The sequence below is a fragment of the Bos taurus genome, chromosome 20, assembly GCF_002263795.3.
Source record: "Bos taurus isolate L1 Dominette 01449 registration number 42190680 breed Hereford chromosome 20, ARS-UCD2.0, whole genome shotgun sequence".
Lineage (NCBI taxonomy): Eukaryota > Metazoa > Chordata > Mammalia > Artiodactyla > Bovidae > Bos > Bos taurus.
The window spans coordinates 59,271,822-59,285,378 of record NC_037347.1 but is presented as its reverse complement, the minus strand read 5'-3'; the positions used below and the strand labels follow the sequence as shown (position 1 = coordinate 59,285,378).

The 13,557-nt window shown below is 40.2% G+C and overlaps 1 protein-coding gene across 2 annotated transcripts in view; it reads right to left on the bottom strand.

Moving 5' to 3' along the window:
• Nucleotides 1-13,557, bottom strand: part of DNAH5 (dynein axonemal heavy chain 5) — a 332,322-nt gene that overhangs the window by 205,766 nt on the left and 112,999 nt on the right. For both annotated transcript variants that reach the window (XM_024981527.2, XM_015459121.3), the window contains exons 19-24: nucleotides 12,583-12,822; nucleotides 10,811-11,001; nucleotides 10,635-10,722; nucleotides 8,021-8,154; nucleotides 3,231-3,432; nucleotides 1,901-2,136 (exon numbers count right to left, since the gene is read on the bottom strand). In XM_024981527.2, coding sequence (XP_024837295.1) covers nucleotides 1,901-2,136; nucleotides 3,231-3,432; nucleotides 8,021-8,154; nucleotides 10,635-10,722; nucleotides 10,811-11,001; nucleotides 12,583-12,822 — 1,091 coding nt within the window. The remainder of the gene's footprint in view (nucleotides 1-1,900; nucleotides 2,137-3,230; nucleotides 3,433-8,020; nucleotides 8,155-10,634; nucleotides 10,723-10,810; nucleotides 11,002-12,582; nucleotides 12,823-13,557) is intronic.

The window sequence follows — 13,557 nt, the reverse complement described above, 5'->3', positions numbered from 1 at the left end:
TACAGTTATAAACGTCTCATACAGAAGAATATAGCAACCCATTCCTAATAAAGAATTTTCATCTAGAAAAGATATGATAAAAACAAAAGTAATATACAACATTAATAAAACTGCATGACTTCTCTGACCCCAAGTTTCCATGTGGATATGTAGGGGGTTGTAGTAAGGATGAAACAAGTTAATATGAAGTAAACTCATGAATGGACACCATCAGTGCCCCATCCAGGTCCTGTTTGCCAGCTGACATTTGCATCCTGGCTGTTGGGCATGTTGGCTGTAGGAATTGAGCTGCCTTCTTCCCTTGAAAATTGTCCTCGGCTGATAGGAGCCTCTATTTCTGCTTTATTGACTATGCCAAAGCTTTTGACTGTGTGGATCACAATAAACTGTGGAAAATTCTGAAAGAGATGGGAATACCAGACCACCTGACCTGCCTCTTGAGAAATCTGTATGCAGGTCAGGAAGCAACAGTTAGAATTGGACATGGAACAACAGACTGGTTCCAAATAGGAAAAGGAGTACGTCAAGGCTGTATATTGTCACCCTGCTTATTTAACTTCTATGCAGAGTACATTATGAGAAACGCTGGGCTGGAAGAAACACAAGCTGGAATCAAGATTGCTGGGAGAAATATCAATAACCTCGGATATGCAGATGACACCACTCTTATGGCAGAAACTGAAGAGGAACTAAAAAGCCTCTTGATGAAAGTGAGAGTGGAGAGTGAAAAAGTTGGCTTAAAGCTCAACATTCAGAAAACTAAGATCATGGTATCTGGTCCCATCATTTCATGGGAAATAGATGGGGAAACAATGGAAACATTGTCAGACTTTATTTTTTGGGGCTCCAAAATCACTGCAGATGGTGACTGCAGCCATGAAATTAAAAGACGCTACTCCTTGGAAGGAAAGTTATGTCCAACCTAGATAGCATATTCAAAAGCAGAGACATTACTTTGCCAACAAAGATCCATCTAGTCAAGGCTATGGTTTTTCCAGTAGTCATGTATGGATGTGAAAGTTGGACTGTGAAGAAGGCTGAGCACCAAAGAGTTGATGCTTTTGAACTGTGGTGTTGGAGAAGACTCTTGAGAGTCCCTTGGACTGCAAGGAGATCCAACAGTCCATCCTAAAGGAGATCAGTCCTGGGTGTTCACTGGAAGGACTGATGCTGAAGCTGAAACTCCAGTACTTTGGCCACCTCATGCGAAGAGTTGACTCATTGGAAAAGACTCTGATGCTGGGAAGGATTGGGGACAGGAGGAGAAGGGGACGACAGAGGATGAGATGGCTGGATGGCATCACTGACTCGATGGATGTGAGTCTGAGTGAACTCCGGGAGTTGGTGATAGACAGGGAGGCCTGGCATGCTGCGATTCATGGGGTCGCAAAGGGTCAAACATGACTGAGTGACTGAACTGAACTGATAGGAGCCTCCTCATGGGGAGATTATGGTCAATGATCAACTGTTTGGGGGAATAAAGACAGTCCCCCTTGCCTCAAAGTGGGGTCAACTGAGTGGTACACTTCATGCTCCAGAACAGCCTCCGGGGTCAGGCTGATAGTCTACAGCTAAGATCACACCCCCACATGGCTTCCTTCCACACCCAACCTGGTCCTTCCCCGTTTCTTTCACTCTGCTTCTCTCATGAGCATTTGCCAATAAATCACTCATGCAGAAACCCTCATCTCAGGCTCTGCTCTTAGGGACCTCAGATGCCAAGCAAAGGATGAGATCTAACCCATATGAGGCACTCTATAAGGTCAGATATCATCATTACTGGAATCATTGTTCATGGGTTTAGCATCCATTTGTAACTCCAGTCAAGACCTGGTCAATACTTCCTCTAATACATCTGGAGATATTCCTACTGACACATAAATAAGTGATTATCAGTTACCTCGACGGGTCCCACTTGAAAGTCAATGGCGATTTGCTGCTCCCTAATTTCCTTCAGTGCTGCCATGGCAATTCGAATATCATCTAAGTCTTTAATGGGGCGATTCAGTTTCTTATTGAATTCTTCAACAAGTGTAAAAATGTTTTCCATTTCACTTCTGTATTTTTGGTTACAGTGACGGCCGATGACAACCATCCAGGCCTTCGTCTCAGCAGTCAAGGTGAACTTCAGATCAGCTGTAAAACCCAAATGTCCATGTTCAGTTTGAAAACCATGAACAAGAATGAGGAGACCCAATGCAACTGTTCACCAATAGTAAATATTTTGCAGCCAAGAGCCCTTTAACACATGAAAAACCAAACTTGAAAAAAAATTAGTCTTTCCTAATTATTATATTAGGGCTTCCCTGGCTGTTCAGTCATAAAGAATCCACCTGCTAATGCAGTAGATGTGGGTTCAATCCCTTAGTCGGGATGATACCCTGGAGAAGGAAATGGCAACCCACTAGGTATTCTTGCCTGGGAAATCCAATGGACTGAGGAGCCTGGTAGGCTACGATCCATGGGGTCAAAAAAGAGTTGAACATGACTTAGCAACTAAACAATAACACATTATTGTATATTCATTGATTGTATAAAGCCTGTTTTGCAATAATTGAAAACACATTTCAAAATGCCCCAAAAAAAGTACCTAAGAAAACTGTTGGAGGTAAGCCTCAAATGTTTGCTATTGTTATTTATTAAAAACAGTACATTTTTAAAAAATAAAATAAAAAAAATAAAAACAGTACATTTTAATTCCAAATATGAGAGCTCCTCCCTTCTCTTAATTAGCCTTTATTTTCAACGTTTAGCATCAAAGTGTCCCAAAACAGTCCAGAATAAATAATTATGCTGCTGCTGCTGCTAAGTTGCTTCAGTCGTGTCCAACTCTGTGCGACCCCATAGACAGCGGCCCACTAGGCTCCTCTGTCCCTGGGATTCTCCAGGCAAGAATACTGGAGTGGGTTGCCATTTCCTTCTCCAATGCATGAAAGTGAAAAGTGAAAGTGAAGTCACTCAGTCATGCACGACTCTAAGCGACCCCATGGACTGGAGACTACCAGGCTCCTCCATCCATGGGATTTTCCAGGCAAGAGTACTGGAGTGGGGTGCCATTGCCTTCTCCAAATAATTATGCAGAAGAGATTAAAAACAAAATCTACAAATTGGTCTTGCAGCTCGAGGCCCATAAAAGGAAAGTCAATCTTTAAGAAAGCTAGAACTCTCTGGAATGCTAATCTAGGTAAAGAGACAGAAAATACTGTTGAATTTTCATGACATGAACCAACCTGTATACAGGGCAATGGCACCCACACAGATATACTCAGGCTCAGCATTAATTTCTTGCTCTAGTTTTTGGAAGTAGAGAATCTGGGATTCAAATTCAGAAAGTGAGGGGTTTTTTATAATAAACGTCATAATAGTTTCTTCTTTCTCCTTTTGCCAAATGTGATCATAGCGTTTGAAGCACTCCATGGATGTAATAACTTCCTAGAATATAAATGACAGATTTGTGTAGAAAAGGAAGAATAAAAAACATCACAATCAGTTCAGTTCAGTCGCTCAGTCATGTCCAACTCTTTGCAACCCCATGAATTGCAGCACACCAGGCCTCCCTGTCCATCACCAACTCCCGGAGTTCACACAGACTCACGCCCATCGAGTCAGTGATGCCATCCAGCCATCTCATCTTCTGTCGTCCCCTTCTCCTCCTGCCCCCAATCCCTCCCAGCATCAGAGTCTTTTCCAATGAGTCAACTCTTCGCATGAGGTGGCCAAAGTATTGGAGTTTCAGCTTTAGCATCATTCCTTCCAAAGAGCACCCAGGACTGGTCTCCTTCAGAATGGACTGGCTGGATCTCCTTGCAGTCCATGGGACTCTCAGGAGTCTTCTCCAACACCACAGTTCAAAAGCATCAATTCTTCGGTGCTCAGCTTTCTTTACAGTCCAACTCTCACATCCATATATGACTACTGGAAAAACCATAGCCTTGACTAGACAGACCTTTGTTGGCAAAGTAATGTCTCTGGTTTTGAATATGCTATCTAGGTTGGTCATAATTTTCCTTCCAAGGAGTAAGTGTCTTTTAATTTCATGGCTGCAATCACCATCTGCAGTGATTTTGGAGCCCTAAAAAATAAAGTCTAACACTGTTTCCCCATCTATTTCCCATGAAATGATGGGACCAGATACCATGATCTTAGTTTTCTGAATGTTGAGCTTTAAGCCAACTTTTTCATTCTCCTCTTTCACTTTCATCAAGAAGCTTTTTAGTTCCTCTTCACTTCTGCCATAAGAGTGGTGTCATCTGCATATCTGAGGTTATTGATATTTCTCCCGGCAATCTTGATTCCAGCTTGTGCTTCTTCCAGCCCAGTGTTTCTCATGACGTACTCTGCATATATTTGCCAATTGCTAGGGGTTCCCATCAATTAATTAACATGCTTAATTAGTGAACCCTGTGACTAGTTGAAGATGCCATAGAAATGGACCCGGATACAACAATGAACAAGTAACCCAGGACTGGTAACAATAGAACTACCATCCTAGCCAAAAAGGAAGGGGAACAGTTTCTGGGAGGGTAGGGCAGCGAGTTGAGTCCATGAAATCTCTTTTGGACAGGGCCCAGTTGATTGGAGCTGGACCTCAGGTCAAAAACCACAGCTCAAAACCATACCAAGGAGAGGGTGATGCTACAGGGGTAAAAATATACTCTGAGGTCACTTTCTTCCACTGCTCAGAGCTCCTCCAAGACTCTCATGGGTGAAATCCACTGGAAATCTCAAAGAAAACCCATTGACTTGTTCCCTAAGTTCAGAGTATGGAGATTAGATATAGAGACACAAACAGATACATCCAGCATCCAACTCCATTGAAAGACTGCATGGAATCACACAAAACGCATAAATATATTAGATAAGGACTGACATCCATACAGTGTTAAATATTTCTGTATATCTTCTCATCTTTCCTTTCTAACTTCCTTGTTAAGTTTTAGAGAAATCTTCATAAAGACCCTACAAACTTCTCATCATGTATGCTCCTAGGTATTCTCCAATGATGTTTTTATCATAAAAATGACCTTTTCCCACTATTCTTATAACTATATGAATGGCATATAAACTGTTTTTCAGTTGGTTTTTTAATGAATGGTCCTGTTTGCTACAAAGTTTGCTTCTATAAGATGCATTGGCTGTCTCACAATTGGCAAATAGGAAATGATGTCAATATAACAGGAGGCTCACATTTTCAAGAGTTATTTTTCCCAGTACTTTGCTTTGTATTCACTAAAGCAGCAACCCACAGAGAGGCACAATGCTTTCTGCCCCTTCTTTCTTTGGGGTTAATTTGGTCTCCACTTTGTTTTGAGAATGTTCTTGGCACAGTTAGACCTGATTTTTGCATATTTTACCTTTGTTTCCATAACTCAGCATTTTTAACTGTTTTTTACATCACCTTCTCCCAAGTTTCTTTCATCTTTGATAGTAAAGTTTCATACTCATTACGATGTCATTAAATGGCTTAGTATCTTACTATGATTGTTACAGTTTTTTGTTAACTACCCTGGTTACAGAATTTCCTACGTTTTGTATGTTCTTCCCAACCCTATTTTTCTCATAATCCCTATTTTATTAAATGTGCGATGTTGCAAATCAAGCTTTTTAGGAACATATTTACTGTATTTCAGCAGAAATGCCTATCTTTCAACTTACTACTAACTTAACTCTTAACTAAGCCATATTTTCTTTTCAGATTAGCACTTTTGGATTTACTTGGTAGATAATTATATCATCTCCAAACAATTAAGATTTGTCTCCTCATTCTAATGTTTACAGCTCTTGGCAATCAACTTTTTCTACTGGCTAATATTATAATTTCAGAGTTACATCTAAATGAGAAAAAAAAACTTTAAGCTGAGAGTGAAAATGCCATTATTTGAAAGAAAAGAGCATTTCCAACTTCATTCTAAATGGTCCAATTAAGTAAACTTCACCAAGTTGTACCAAACCAAGGATAGCTTTACCGCCATGCCCAACATGAAGCTAATGTGTCACTCAGAACCTCAGGCTTAATGAGTGTTGAGACTTCCCACTCATTAAAATGCAGAAAGGTAAGCCTGCTGCTGTGTGTCCCAACCACAACCAATCCCCTGGCGTGAGATGAGATGCTGACATACACACCCAGAATGCATTGCAACAGCATGTGGACATTCTCACAAATGGATGATGGTTTGGAGAATGAATTACAGATCATCAAGGACCCCTGAATATGGATAGAAATTCCAGAATCCAGATCTTTCAACATCCAAGAGTTTATATTATTAAGAAGATACTCTACCTAAATAAGTTTTAGACTCTCATTATTTTATCTGAAAGTGTCTAACTTGATTAAATTGGGACTTTTGAAAGCAGAGGTAACCTAGAATCTAAAGGAAAATTACATGAACTACATTTGTAGGGTTGATTTATTTAAGTTATTTTAATTGCCACGGTTATTTTGATTATTCAGTCCAGCTCATCTTTTCAAGCCAGGCAGTATTATAAGTTGATGGCCAACCTTTGGATGAGCTGAATGTAGGTCAAGTTTACATTCTGATTCAGTTAGCTCCTGTAAGAGGGAAGGGGCTGAGATCAGAGGATTTTCTGTGGTTGAGGAAAGGTCAGTCACACAAAATCCAGAAGGGTTGATGGCTATGGACTGTGACCAAGTATATACTTGGTCATATATACTTCCACAAACAATTTGGCCATCCTATCAATCTGGATAAAGTCCTTCAAATTATTCTAAGTCCCAACTTTTTCTATTATTTTAAGAAAGACTAACATCCATACATTTCCTTCATATAATAGAAAGGCAAATGTAACAAAAATGACACACACATAAATATTTTGGTGCCAGCAGGATATTAATTTCAACTACTAGGCCTTACTCTTAGATTTTCATAATGCTGGCTGCTTACATTCAGAGAAAGTAATGAACTTTATTATTGTCTATTTTATTGTGTTTTCTATGATTACTGAGGATTTGAAAGGATCCTTCAATGCTTATTATCATCATAAAATACTCTACTTACCTTTACATTTAGTATAGAGCTTGATAAACTAAGCACTAGACAAATATTTGTTAAATTGAATTATGTGAACGCAGTCCCTAGGGCAAACTTAAATACAGGACCTTCACGATATTAAGAAAGGAAAATAGAAAGATCAGAAATGCAAAAGCTTCCAGTTCCCTCAGGAATACATTAAAATTAAACTTAATATTTCCTCACATGGTTACAGCAAAGGCAGCTTTTCAAAACACTTTCAAACAAAAGAAGTTCATTCTATCAAAACTGAGTAATAGAAAAGACACATTTGCTGAGTGACAGCTGTTTCCTCAACACTGAGAAACGTTTTTAAAGAGTCAGCAGGTCTTAGTGGCAATGTGAATATTTTCTTTTAAGGAGAAATTGATGTTAGAATTTTGAGTCTTTTTGACCACGAAAACAGATTTGCCTGAACAGAAAAGGGAAAGTTGAGACAAGAAGAGGTTGGAAGAAAAAAAATTAACCTGAATTTATATCCATGTCCAGGGCAAGTTTGTGCTGATAATATTTTCAATATTCAGTATTATCTTTTTTCCACATTATAATATACATAAACATTCATCTGATATACACAAATAGAAAATTGGAGTGTAAATCTTACTCTATTTCAAATGATACAAGCCAGTTCCAGCATCACTGACTCTTTGAAAGTGAAGTCTGACTTGGGCTTTGAGAAGTATCAAATTTTTTAACAGACTTATTTGTACTAGTGGTATATAAGTACATAAGTAGTTTAAGGCATTAAACAGGAGACAATATTAAAAAAAAAAAAAAAAAAAACAGAAAAGATAGTTCTCTTTCACCTTGCAATCTGGAATGAAAAATCTTGAGTTAAACATTGGCTGAGCACCTACAAGTTTCCATAAGTTGCTCACTGAAGTCACAGAGGGTGGGACCCAGGCTACATGAAGGGCAAGCTTTAATGCTGGACTTCACACAGGTTTGTGCTGTAAAGCAAAATAGCCTGGCTGCAAATCCTCTTGGCATACCTTTTTGGTGGAGTTGATGATTGTGCTAAGCACAGAGACTAATTTTACAATCTCTTTGTTGTCAGAAACATTCTTATAATAGTTCCTGGTTTGCACGGGAATGGGTAAGTTCACAGATGCTATCTCAAGGGTATCTAAAGGGAAGAAAAAAAAAAGAGAGAAATATTTATATCAAAAGTATAGAAACGTGCTTTTAAAAAGATGAGTGAGTTTCTGTAACAGTAAGAGGGCTTCCCTGGTGGCTCAGACAGCAAAGAATCTGCCTGCCAATGCAGGAGACCCAGGTTCGACCCCTGGGTTGGGGAGATCCCCTGAAGAAGGACATGGCCGCCCACTCCAGGATTCTTGCTTGGGAAATCTCATGGACAGAGGAGCCTGGCGGGCTACAGATCATGGGGTCACAACGAGTCAGACACGACTGAGTGACTAACACTGTAAGTAAAGTAAGGACTTCTGAAAATCTTCTTTAGAAAAGCAATAGAGGGGACTTCTCTGTGGTCCAGCGGTTAAGAACCCACCTTGCAGTGCAAGGGATGCAGGTTCAATCTCTGCTTGGGGAAGTAAGATCCCACATGCCTTACAGCAACTAAGCCCATGCACTGCAACCTCTGAGCCTGCGCACTCTGCCTTTATCCTCTTTGGTTACAGATTATTTTAAAGAGGGACTTGTTTCAGTGCCTTCCTGGTGGTTAGTCTATTTATCATCTCAAGGGATATGAGCACTAATTGAAAATCACACAAGGTCTGCTGTTTGCTCAGCTGCTTAGAAGAAGTTTGAATAAATAAAGACTAAATTTATCATCTATCATTAGCAACTTGAATGTGATATACTCCCTCGTATTACCTCAGATATGGGGATGACACCATCCTAATGGCAGAAAGCAAAGAGGATCTAAAGAGCCTCTTGATGAGGGTGAAAGGGGAGAATGAAAAAGGTGACCTAAAACTCAACATTCAAAAACTGAGATCATGGCATCCAGTCCCATTACATCATGGCAAATAGAAGAGGGAAACGTGGAAATAGTAACAGATTTTACTTTCTTGAGGTCCAAAATCACTGCAGACAGTGACTGCAGCCATGAAATTAAAAGATGCTTCCTCCTTTGAAGAAAAGGTATGACAAAGCTAGATAGCACATTAAAAAGCAGAGACATCACTTTGCTGACAAAGGTTCATATAGTCAAAGCTATGGTTTTTCCAATAGTTATGTACAGATGTGAGAGTGGGACCATAAAGAATGCTGAGCATCAAAGAATTGATGCTTTTGAATTGTGGTGCTGGAGAAGACTCTTGTGGGACTGCAAGATCAAACCAGTCAGTCCTAAAGGAAAACAACCCTGAATATTCATTAGAAGGACTGATGATAAAGCTGAAGCTCCAATACTTTGACCACCTGATGTGAAAACCCGACTCAATGGAAAAGATCCTGATGCTGGGAAAGATTGAGGGCAGGAGGAGAAGCGGACGACAGAGGGTGAGATGGTTGGAGAGCATCGCTGACTCAATGGACGTGAGTTTGAGCAAACTCCGGGAAACAGTGAAGGACGGGGAAGCCTGGCTGCTGCAGTCCGTGGGGTCACAAAGAGTCGGACACAATTTAGCAACTGAACAACAACAATAGCATAAATGAAAACCATGAGATATACAGCAAAAATCACATTATGTAAGCGAAACAGGACACACAATGTGTCAAAATACAAAAGATCTCTTAAATCAGGAAACATTCATTGTGATAATGACAAGCTTTTCTTTAAACTGTGAGACTAAAATCCTTCTTGTCTCCCAGCATGTCTTTGATATATACATTTAAAACACACTATTTAGGGGCTTCCCTGGTGGCTCAGTGGTAAAGAATGTGCCTGCCAGTGCAGGGGACACAGGTTCGATCCCTGGTCCAGGAAGAGCCCACATGCCATGGGACAACTAAGCCCATGCACCACCACTACTGAGTCTGTGCCCTAGAGCCCGAGAACTGCAACGACTGAGCCACATGCCACAATTATTAAAGCCTGCAGGCCTAGAGCCCGTGCTCCCCAACAAGAGAAGTCATTGCCGTGAGAAGCCCCCGCTCACTCAACCAGAGAAAACCCAGGCACAGCAACGAAGACCCAGTACTGCTGCTGCTAAGTCGCTTCAGTCGTGTCCGACTCTGTGCAACCCTATAGACGGCAGCCCACCAGGCTCCCCCGTCCCTGGGATTCTCCAGGCAAGAACACTGGAGTGGGTTGCCATTTCCTTCTCCAATGCATGAAAGTGAAAAATGAAAGTGAAGTCGCTCAGTCGTGTCCGACTCTTAGCAACCCCATGGACTGCAGCCTACCAGGCTCCTCCATCCATGGGATTTTCCAGGCAAGAGTACTGGAGTGGGGTGCCATCACCTTCTCCAAGACCCAGTACAGCCATAAATAAATAAGTAAATCTTTAAAAAATAATAATAAACTACACTATCATGGTGATATAAAATACATGAATCTGTATTTTACAAACATGAAATTGACTCATAGACTAATATTACAATCTGATTGCACAGGGGTTGGGGGATGGAAATACCTTTTAGCTCAACAGGTTTTGATTTAGAATGACTAGTTTCAGAAAGAACTAAAAGAACATTTACCTTGAGGTTCGTTTTCTCCCATTTCAATATCAGAATCACTGTCTTCATTGTGCTGCAGGGCAGTCAGTTTTCTTTCCTGCATCTTTTTCTGCAATGGAAAAGGACACCTTTCAGTCCCCTATCACCTGTAAAAGGAGCAGCTTCCACACGTAACGGTTTCCTCATGCCAAACCTACCTTGGACACCGGCTCGTCGCTCCACTGTCTGACCCCCTTGCTGACAGTGACGATGAACTCCACGGCTTTGTTCAGCGTCTGCTGTATGTCTTCGAGGGCTGGGGCCATGCTGATGTTGGGGATGGCCAGAGTGATGCTTGCCCGGAAAATGGGCAGACCGTTCTGCTTCACTTTAGAGGCACTGTTACTGTCTGAGTTAACACAGAACAGGGAAGCTTTCATCTTTTTCATTTAAAAAGATTCTTTTTTTAATGAAAAAGATAAAATCTCATTTTTAACCAGAAAAACAAAAGCACCTAGATAAATACATAATAGGTATATTATCAGACAATATGAGTTTGCTGAACGTATGAGTGAATGAATAAAAACTAATAGAGGATCTAGTTTTGCTCCGTGGAACACAGCAGTTCAGTAGAACCCAAGCCATCTTCTGCTGATTACAATCTATGGGTACATGTTCCATAACGAAAATTGGCTGCATGGAGTCGGCAGATTACATAATTATAGGAACTCTTACCTAAAATATTGAAGATGAGAGTGTCTGAATAATAGGATGCCAGCAAATTAAATATAGAATAAGTAAGTAAGGGGTAAAACACAAGACTATCAGAACAAACGCCAGCTTGGAATTTCAGATAAAATACATGTCTTTCTACCATCACTATCATCACGCTGATATACATCAGAGTATATCACATTGGGAGCGGTTAAAGAGCAGGGACAAAATAAAGTGTAATTCACCATTTATATCCAAGGGACTTTTAAAGTTGGATATAGGCATAGTTATGGGTATATAGTATGGATATGTATGTGTGCAACTCTATACAACTGGAAATACCTGTAATATATAAAGTTAGGAAGACAGGAGACAATATCCAACATATCAACAGTTGATAAGTTCAAACATTAGCCCCATGTCAAAGAAAAGGACTATCCTCCATTTTGAAGTGAAATAAAACATAATAAACCAAGTTGCCAATCAAAAGTTCTTTCAATGTTTCCACTTCTTTTCATCCACTTTTAATTAACTATTAGAGTTAACTAACTGCTTTCCCTTAGGTGCCCATGTTCAAAATAAATAAAAAGGTTTATTATTCTATTATTTTTTCAGTTTTAATTAATTATTGTTACTTTGTTTTTATATGTTTTCAATTTAAAGTTTAGCTTCAGAATGTCTCTAGATTTGAATGATTTTTGTGGCCCATCTGGGAAACCAATTTCTGAATGGTGCTGAAGAGAGATGATTGTTTTAAGAATGGAGAAACGAGCTGGAAAGTACTAAATTGACATGAAATAGCAAAAAAAAATAATAATAATTTTCTGCTTTGGAGGTTATGACATTAATAAAATCTTTATAAGACTGGCTAATAATCTAATGATTTAACAATGAAAGTATGTTTCTATATAGCTTCTTTTTAAAATATTTCTTCTTTTACTAGTTAAAACAATTCATTTCACATGTTTTCATCTTATTACAAAAAGATTAAATGTGATGTTGATTATTATGTTATTAACAAAAGCTAAGTGGCCTTAAGTCAATTCCTTAACTTTCCTGGACTGCAGTCTTATCAGTCTTAAATGAGAGAAATGCTAGTGTCTACTTCATTGAACGGCTGGGATAATCCAAGTTTATATTATATAAATGTACAAGGAGGCACTGAAGAAATGGTGAGTGTTTGGATTATTTAAATTTAACAGGAACACACACACATGCACACACAACCAGAGGCCAGGCTTGGCAAACCAAGAGGCAAACGCTGTGGGCTCGTTACCCCGGAAGCTCGTCACGTTGCAGAATTGAACACGCCTGCGGACGGCCTCCAGTGTGTTCCTTGTAACTTTCAGAAGAGCATCCGTGTTTTGGTGATTGAAGTGACAGAGCAACTCTCGGGCTCCTTCCTCTAACACCTCGATCTCTTTCTTCTTTCTTGAGATTGTCATCAAAGGCAGGAGGCCTGCCCCGGCATTAAGGGAAGAAGTCAAGGCATCAGAATTTTCTTCTTCTCTTTTTGCTGTTACAAAATGAGAGAAACTGAAAGAGATGGGGGTAGGGGGCACCTATTGCAGTTAAAGAAGAAAATTAAGATAAATTGGTGCAGTGGTAAAGAACCAGCCTGCCAACGCAGGAAACACAAAACACATAATCGATTGATCCCTGGGTCAGGAAGATCCCCTGGAGGAGGAAACAGTAACCCACTCCAGTATTCCTGCCTGGAGAATCCTATGGACAGAGGAGCCTGGTGGGCTACAGCCCATGAGGTCGCAAAGAGTTAGATAGGACTGAGCCCACACATACGCACATACATGCAAGTTTAATAACACTCAAATGTCATACTTCTTATGAAATGAGGCCATCGAAGGATAGGAAGAGGACATTGGGGGAACAAGGTGGACTGATGCAACCTCTCATCCTTGATGCGTGGGAATAGGAGGAGAGGTAGGAGCTATGCAAAAACAAGACAGGGCTGGGGTCCTAGGTGCTGGCTCTCTGGGGTCTCTCTTTCACCAACAACCACAAACCCATGGGGAACAGCGTCCCTTCTCTGCCTCTCGCTGTCTTCATCTGTTCCATAAACCACTTGCTCTGGTGTAGACATACTCCAGTGGGAATTCCAACCCATAATCCATCCTACTTTACTGATAAAGCGAAAAAACACACACTTACACCTAAATGCAAACAGAGCTAACAAGGACCAGTGTGAAGTACACGTTTGTAGAGCTGAACAAAAAGTAATGGAAATTAATGA